Below are 8029 nucleotides of genomic sequence, written 5' to 3'. Positions count from 1 at the left end.
AAAATCATCATCACATTGCCTCCAAGCTGAAGTTAGGGTCAAACATATCCTTTCCAGACTCGCCTGAGTAAAGTATTTTCAGATAGCTTTAATCCCGGGACGTACCCGGCAAGGCAAGTACGTAGGGCCTGCAGAAGGGAGGCCCCGGGAGGGTGGCACGCGGGTGGTGGACGGTGGAAGCCAGCCTGTGCCAAGCTGCCCTCTAAGCGGGCTGGCCTGTGGCTGGCGGCGTGGGGGCCCTCAGAGGCCCTGCAGGACCTCTCTAGCCGCTTCTCTCCCTCTCGCCCGCAGCTCTGTCGAAGATGCACTGGACACCGGAACACGCCCAGCCCCTCAACCAGTGGCCAGAGCAGCACCTGGACGTCTCCTCCACTACCCCGTCGCCGGCCCACAAGTTGGAGCTGCCCCCTGGGGGTCGCCAGCGCTGCCACTATGCTTGGGCACACGACGATATCTCTGCCCTCACAGCCTCCAACCTCCTCAAGCGCTACGCAGAGAAGTACTCAGGGGTCCTGGACTCGCCATACGAGCGCCCCGCGCTGGGCGGCTACGGCGACGCCGCCTTCCTCAACGGCGCCAAGGGGGACCCCGAGCCCTGGCCAGGGCCCGAGCCACCCTATCCCTTGGCCTCACTCCACGAGGGCCTCCCGGGAACCAAGTCGGGCAGTGGGGGCGGCTCCGGGGGCCTCGGGGGCTCCCCGGTTTTAGCCGGGAACCTGCCTGAACCCCTCTACGCCGGCAATGCGTGCGGAGGCCCGTCGGCGGCGCCCGAGTACGGGGCGGGATACGGCGGGGGGTACCTGGCCCCCGGCTACTGCGCGCAGACCGGCACCGCGCTGCCCCCGCCGCCCCCGGCCGCGCTCCTGCAGCCCCCGCCTCCGCCGGGCTACGGCCCCTCGGGACCGCTGTACAACTACCCCGCGGGGGGCTACGCGGCGCAGCCCGGCTACGCGGCCCTCCCCCCGCCCCCGGCCCCGCCCCCGCCCCCCTACCTGACCTCGGGCCTGGCCGCGCCCACGCCCCTGCCCGCGCCCGCTCCGCCCCGGCCGGCGCCCACCTCCTACAGCTTCCCGGCGGCCGAAGCCGGGGTGTCGCTGAAGCGCAAGGCCGCCGACGAGGGCGCGGAGGGCCGCTACCGCAAGTACGTCTACGAGCCCGCCAAGGCCCCGGCGGCCGACGGCACCTCCTACGCCGCCACGGACAACGGCGAGTGTCGGGGCAACGGGTTCCGGCCGAAGCCCCCGGGAGCCGCGGAGGAGGCGTCGGGCAAGTACGGTGGCGGCCTCCCCCTCAAGGTCTTGGGCTCCCCCGTCTACGGCCCGCAACTCGAGCCCTTTGAAAAGTTCCCGGAGCGCGCCCCGGCGCCCCGCGGGGGCTTCGCGGTGCCGCCGGGAGAGCCCCCCAAAGGCGTGGACCCGGGGGCCCTGGAACTGGTGACGAGCAAGATGCTGGACTGCGGGCCCCCGGTGCAGTGGGCAGACGTGGCAGGCCAGGGCGCGCTCAAGGCGGCGCTGGAGGAGGAGCTGGTGTGGCCCCTGCTCAGGCCGCCCGCCTACCCCGGCAGCCCGCGCCCGCCGCGGACCGTGCTGCTGTTCGGACCGCGGGGCGCGGGCAAAGCGCTGCTGGGCCGCTGTCTGGCCACGCAGCTGGGCGCCACGCTGCTGCGCCTGCGCGGAGCGACGCTGACCGCGCCGGGCTCCGCCGAGGGCGCGCACCTCCTCCAGGCCGCCTTCGCGGCTGCGCGCTGCCGCCCGCCCTCCGTGCTGCTCATCAGCGAGCTGGACGCGCTGCTCCCAGCTCGGGACGACGGCGTCGCTGCGGCTGGCGCGCTGCAAGCGCCGCTCCTGGCTTGCCTGGATGGCGGCTGCGGCGCGGGGTCCGACGGCGTGCTGGTCGTGGGCACCACCTCGCGGCCCGCGGCTCTGGACGAGGCCACCCGGCGGCGTTTCGCTCTCCGCTTCTACGTGGCGCTGCCCGACGGTCCTGCCCGCGGGCAGATCCTGCAGCGGGCGCTGGCCCAGCAGGGCTGCGCGCTGAACGAGCGGGAGCTCGCGGCCCTGGTGCAGGGCACCCAGGGCTTCTCCGGGGGCGAGCTGGGGCAGCTGTGCCAGCAGGCAGTGGCCGGGGCGGGCCTCCCGGGGCTGCAGCGGCCCCTCTCCTACAAGGACTTGGAGGCAGCGCTCGCCAAGGTGGGCCCCAGGGCCTCCCCCAAGGACCTGGACTCGTACGTGGAATGGGACAAAATGTACGGCTCCGGACACTGACGACGCGAGGGGAGGCCAAGGAGCAGCCGCCCCCCTCTCCCCGCCCCTCCGGTCGGGAGGGTTGTCTTTAACCAAACCGGGCTGGGAGGGTGCCGGAGTGATGAATGTGGGCTGGGGGAGGGGAGGGGCTGCCGGTGGATTTTTTTTTTTTTTTCGTGGGAAGGAAAATGCTTCTGCTAGGCAGATAGATGCCATATGCGCTGTGTACTCAGGTTTTTCCTATTTATTGTGGACGGGAAGCTCGCCATCTCCGCCCAGCCGACGAGCAGACCCGGGATGGGCTGGCACCCGGGGCCTAAGGAACTCCTGCGCCCTCGCCACAATCCTTTTGTCTCCTCGCTCTCTGAATGGCTCCCTCCTCCCCCCTCTTTCTCTGCATTCGCGTAGTTTTCTCTCTCGGTGGTTTTGTCACTGACCTTCTCATATGCTGGCCCTGTTTCTCTTTTGCTCCTCCCTCCTCTATCCCTCCATCTATCACCCTCTGTGCTTCTGTCTCCCTCCCTTGCTTTCCAGCCTGTTTCTCTTGGTCCCTCTCATTCAGAAGAATGCAGTGTCCCTTTGCAGGAGATCTGGAAGCCCAGGGGCTGAGGAGGAGGGGGTAGGGAGTTCCCTCCCACCCCATTATCCCTCACCCAGCTGTATCCTTGGGTCTTGGGGGGAGGGCAAGCAAAAAAAAAAAAAAAAAAAAAAAAGACCCAAAGAAGGGTTTTTGTTTGTTTGTTTTTGAGGGGGAAATCCCAGAAATGTAGCTTGTTTAATATCTTAGGCCTCTTATTTTTGTAAGATGTGTAGAATTTGCTGTTTTTCGTTTTATTTTGACAACTCAGGAAGAAACTGACCTCAGAAAGAATGTTAGACTTTGGCTGCTCTCCTGTGTGTTCCCTGCCCTAACCCCTCCCCAGGGAGCAAATTCTCCCAGGAGACTCAAAAAGCGAAACCTGTGGGGAAGGGCAGAGGAAGACCTAGAGCCACACTGAAACCCCTGCTCTCCCTGGGACAGAAGCGGAATGTATTTCTAGGGCTTCCTCCCCAGGTCCAAAGTTGTAGGCAGGGGTGTGGGGGAGTGGGTTGAGGGATTTGAGAAGAGGTAGGTCCTGCTGCTCTCCCCCTGTACCCCACCTCCCAGCTTAGTGTTTTCTGTTTAGTGTTATCCAGAGGGATGCCCCTTGCCCCATTTCCTGCCCCACATCCAGAAAGAGAGGGCCCAGATGGAAAGGTGACCTAGGCAGAAAGTCCCCAGAGAGGTCATCTCACTTGGCCCTTCACAGGCAGAGGTCTTCTATAACTTAGGAGGATTCCCTTGGGAGAGAAGACAATGCCACAAGCATGGTTGGGCGCAAAATTGACTACAGACTCCGCTTCCCTGTCTGTTGGGAGGCTTCAAGGAGGAGTGAGCATGTCACAGAAGAACGTTCTGTGGGGAAGTGCGCCTCTCCCATTATCCTAGGGTCCTAGCTTGGGAGATCCAGGGGCTGCAAGAGGGCGGAGGAGATGGGCAGACTTGTTTTTCCCCCCGATGTGGGGGGTTTATTTTCAGTCCCACCCAAACTTTCCACCAGAAGCCAGGCTTGGGGGCCCGTCTTTGTGAGAACAATATTCCTCTCCTTCCCAGCAACTTTCCCTTGATGGGGCTTCAGTTTGTCTTCCTCCCCCCCAGGGAGCCCATTTCACAAGCCTGACCTTCGCTCCAAAGTAGGGTGCAAGCTCTCACCCCCTCTTCTCTCTCCCACCCCAGCCCCGCTGTCCCCTGCTCACCCCATAGCTCCTACAGTCTTCGTACCATCTCCCACTCCCAGCTGGAAGGGTGTCCGTGGGGTGCACTTCAGGTGCCAAGGTGCTGAGGGCCTGTGCTGGCCTAGGGGTGCTAACAGGAAAGCTGCTCTGCTTTTCCCTCCTTTTCACCCTTGGTCTTTCGGGCCTCCTGTCCTTGCAGCTGGCTGACTGCAGGGCTTTGGTGCGTCAGAAGCAGTGGGCTGCGCTGCTGTGAAGGGCCCTTTGGAGGGAGTAGGGCGTGAGGAGGTTCTCTCAGGTGTGTGTATGTATATGGGGGGGGGGTGGAGGGCATGGGGAAGTGGGGTTGGGATCCCAGCCTTCAGGGGCGCTGGGGTGGGTGGGTGGGGGGACAGGGCAGGTCCAGGTCTGGCCATGTTGGGGGGGCATACCAAAGAATCCAGTGGCAGGGATTGGGGGAGGGCAGACTTGGAGCTGGCCCTCCTCTTCCTCTACCCAGACTGGGGTTGGGGTCCTCTCCTCCAGCTGTAACCATTTCTACCTCATTTTGCTGCGTGTTGTACGTGGACGTATTTATCTCCTGTCTGACGATGCTCTGCAGTTGTGGTCTGTCTACCTCAGAAGAGACTGTATTTTAAAAGAAAGTATTACACAGTATTAAAGCGATGACATGTGGTTTCCAGAGGATTTCTTGGGGGCAGCAGGATGCGGGGAGCCCTCTGGGGAATGCTTGGGCATCCAGGTGTGCCATAGGTGTGGCCCTGTGGGTGTTTCTAGTCCTTCAGCAGAACATTACCGCGGCACTCCCGGTACTCATTCTGGCACAGCAAGTGCCTACCAGGCGTTGGGGCACTAAGGCTACCAGGTGAAAAGCCCCTGTTTAGGGAGGGCCCTCCTACGGTTACGAGCTCCCAGGGGCTCAGAATCGGGGCTGGCTCCTATCTCCAGAGTCCCAAAGTATGAGGGGGAAAGAAGGGCTCACGTGTCCATCGAATGAGTGAATGGATGGGGAGATGAATGCTTGGAAAGAAGAGGGGCCGAAGAGGAAAATGCACGCAGAATGTGGACAGCAGCCCTTGCTGGCTGGAGCTAAGCTCAGCCTTGATTCTTGGAGGGAAGGGAGCAGAGGGCAGGGTACGGAGACGGCTAAGTTCCAGCCCTTAGGGACACGTGGGGATCCTTCACCACCATCCATCCATTCCCAAGCTCTGTCTCTGCCAGCTCTTCATAAACCGAGAGCCTGAGCACTAGGAAGGAAGATCTTGTTGAAAAAGCTGTACGGAGATACCCGTTGGAGGTGTGGACCCACAACCTCCCGAGGTCCTCGAACGCTCTAGGCAGAAGTACTGAAGGTGCAGGCGCGTGCACGGAGAGCGGCGCAGGCGCGTGCACGGAGAGCGGCGCAGGCGCGTGCACGGAGAGCGGCGCAGGCGCGTGCACGGAGAGCGGCGCAGGCGCGTGCACGGAGAGCGGCGCAGGCGCGTGCACGGAGAGCGGCGCAGGCGCACGTCCTGGGCATTCCGGAGGCAAGGCGAGCGCAAGGGCAGAGCCGGCAGGCCGTTCCCCTTGAGAGGAACAACCGCGTGCCTGCACGTGGGGCCTCCAGGGCGTTGCCCCAGGCCTCGGCGCCGTCAACCCCCTTGGCCCTTGGAGGTCTGGACTCGCTCGCACGCTGGTTGGCTTATTGTGCACCCACTCTGTGCAGACACTGCAGCCGTGAGGGGGCAGGGGTGGTTAAGCGCCGCCGCGGTGCTGCAGAGCCCACAGGCCAAGGTGAGAAGAGCTCAAAAGTGAATCATCTGAAAAAAAAATGGATAAAGCTGCTTAGGGAGAGACCATTTAAAAATTTTGTATTCTCACGTCTGGTATAGGATTTGGTACATGGACGACGCTAAAATACTAGATAAGTCCTTCAATTAATCAATTTCCAGATACATGTCCTAATGGACGATGCACAGGCTCTCTTGAAACAGAAAAAAAAACAAAACCCAAACAGGCTATCTCAAGAATGCCCAGAAGAGCCCCTGACTCCTGCTGCTGCCAAGGGCAGGGGTGGGAGGGCGGGAGGAAGTGAGGCTGGAGGGATCCCTGGGACTGCACCCCCGCACCCTGCGGACCTTGCATGCCCACCGAAGAGCTGAGGCTCGGCGATGAAAGTCACGCATGTGTTTGGAGGAAAGGGGGTTGATGGCCTGTGGACAGGGACCGATTTGCAAGTTAAGAATTCACACACGGAGCCAACAAATCTTTCCTGAACACCTACTTTGCAAGTTGCTACAGGGACAACAGATGGAGGAGATAGCAGAAAGGCAGAGCTGCAGCCTAGTGTAGGAGTAGATAAGAGGGCTATCTCATGGAGAGGTGCGAAGGGTGTGTCCTGGAGTCAGGGAGGGCTTCCCAGAAGGGACCTGTCAGCTGACGAGTGACCAAGGCAGAACAGAGTGCTGGCCAAGATCCAAAGGAGAGCCAGAACCAAGCTTACCAAGCTTGCTCAGGAAAGGAAACAAGGTTAGGGAGTGGGGCGTGTGTGTGTGTGTGTGTGTGTGTGTGTGTGTGTGTGGAGTGGGCGTGGGGACTTGAGGAGGTTACCTAATCCAGACAAGAGGAGGTGAGGGTTTGGAGGCACCTGTGGGAGGATGGGAATTGGTGAGTCGATAAATACTTGGTACCTAGTAGCTAGCCAGAGAGTTTGGGATTGGGAATTGGATAATGGAGAGCAAGGGGTCTAGGGCTTGTGCTGGTGGCTGAGGGGCGGTGAATGGATTATTAGAGATGTGCGGCCCTTGGTAAATTGAGGCATTAGTGGGATGGCCGGGCGGCAGGCCTAGGGCAGGCGTTTTAATATAAGGGCCCAGGATACTAGCCTCCTGGGCGACTGGGCGTCCTCCAGCCCTGGGTCTTGGAAAACTCTCTCACTCGTAATTCCTTTCAATTCTATCTCCCGGGTGCTGGGAGATGCCATGTGTGGGCCGCCCCGCTCCCCCAATCCCGGCCTGCGGAGGCCCCCACCCTCCCCCCGCCGCAGGTACCAGGCACCCCTCCCCCACCCGTGGGCGTTCGGAGCTCCTCCCACCACAGTGGGTGCGGCGCGGTCACCGCCGGCGAGGGCGAGGGCGATGGCGGCGAGGGCGACGGCAGCGCGGGCTCGGGCCCTGGCGCTGGCGCTGGCGCTTTGGGGCTGGGCGCTGGCCCCGGCGGGGGCCCTGGACGCCATGGGCCCCCACGCGGCCGTCCGTCTGGCCGAGCTGCTGACCCCGGAGGAGTGCGACCATTTCCAGTCGCTCCTGAGGGCGCCGGACCCGGACGTCGAGGCCGAGCTGACCCGACTCTCCGAGGACCGGCTGGCCCGCCCCGAGCCGCGGGGGTCCACGTCCGCGCCGCGGGGCCGGCTGTGGCGGAGGCGGCGGGCGGCCACCGAACCCGCGGAGGTGTCGGACGGCTGCCGGGAGGGGCTGGCGGCCTGGCTGGCGGCCAAGGCCCCGACCCTGTCTTGGGACCGCGTGGCCCGGGCCCTGCGGCGCAGCGGCCGCCCCGACGTGGCCCGGGAGCTGGGCAAGAACCTCCACCAGCAGGCGACGCTGCAGCTGCGCAAGTTCGGCCAGCGCTACGTGCGGATGCCCTCCGCCCCCCGCCCCGGCCCCGGCCCCGGCCCCCGCCCCGCCGCCGCGCCCCGGTTCCGGCGCCCCCGCCGCGCCTCGGTCCCCGAGCCCGACTGGGACGGGCTGCAGCTGATCGTGGAGCGTCTGCCCCAGGCGCCCTACGAGCGCAGCCCGGCCGGCTGGGTCGGGCCGCTGGCGCTCGGCCTCCTCACCGGCTTCGTGGGGGCGCTGGGCGCCGGGGCGCTGCTCGTCCTGCTCACGCTGTGGCTCACGGGCGGCGACGGCCCCGGCCCCGGCCCTCCCCGGCGCAGGCCGGCCCAGGCGCGCGGTGGGTGCGAAGCGAGGCCACTCCTGTGTGCGGAGCGGCTCGAGCCGCCCAGGGTCCGGGCTGCACGCGGGCCCCGTCCCCCCGAGCCTCAGTGCCCCCGGCTGTGA

At 64.0% G+C, this 8029-nt stretch overlaps 2 protein-coding genes across 2 annotated transcripts; both read left to right on the top strand.

Annotated features, from left to right (window-relative positions):
- Positions 1-301: 301 nt before the first annotated feature.
- FIGNL2 (fidgetin like 2) lies at positions 302-4294 on the top strand. Its single transcript, XM_040641921.1, has one exon. It carries the CDS (start codon positions 303-305, stop codon positions 2262-2264), a length of 1962 nt encoding a protein of 653 aa, XP_040497855.1. The 5' UTR covers position 302; the 3' UTR covers positions 2265-4294.
- A 2817-nt stretch (positions 4295-7111) lies between these two features.
- TMDD1 (transmembrane and death domain 1) lies at positions 7112-8029 on the top strand. The gene has a single exon (XM_040641950.1). It carries the CDS (start codon positions 7112-7114, stop codon positions 8027-8029), a length of 918 nt encoding a protein of 305 aa, XP_040497884.1.

This window comes from Ursus maritimus, unplaced genomic scaffold (assembly GCF_017311325.1).
Source record: "Ursus maritimus isolate PB19 unplaced genomic scaffold, ASM1731132v1 scaffold_26, whole genome shotgun sequence".
NCBI lineage: Eukaryota > Metazoa > Chordata > Mammalia > Carnivora > Ursidae > Ursus > Ursus maritimus.
The sequence above is the reverse complement of the archived record's forward strand: the minus strand, read 5'-3'. Positions and strand labels throughout refer to the sequence as shown.

What these genes read in the sequence shown, in the direction of transcription:
- FIGNL2 (XM_040641921.1), top strand. Translation starts at nt 303, where the DNA reads ATGCACTGGACACCGGAACACGCCCAGCCCCTCAACCAGTGGCCAGAG.
- TMDD1 (XM_040641950.1), top strand. Translation starts at nt 7,112, where the DNA reads ATGGCGGCGAGGGCGACGGCAGCGCGGGCTCGGGCCCTGGCGCTGGCG.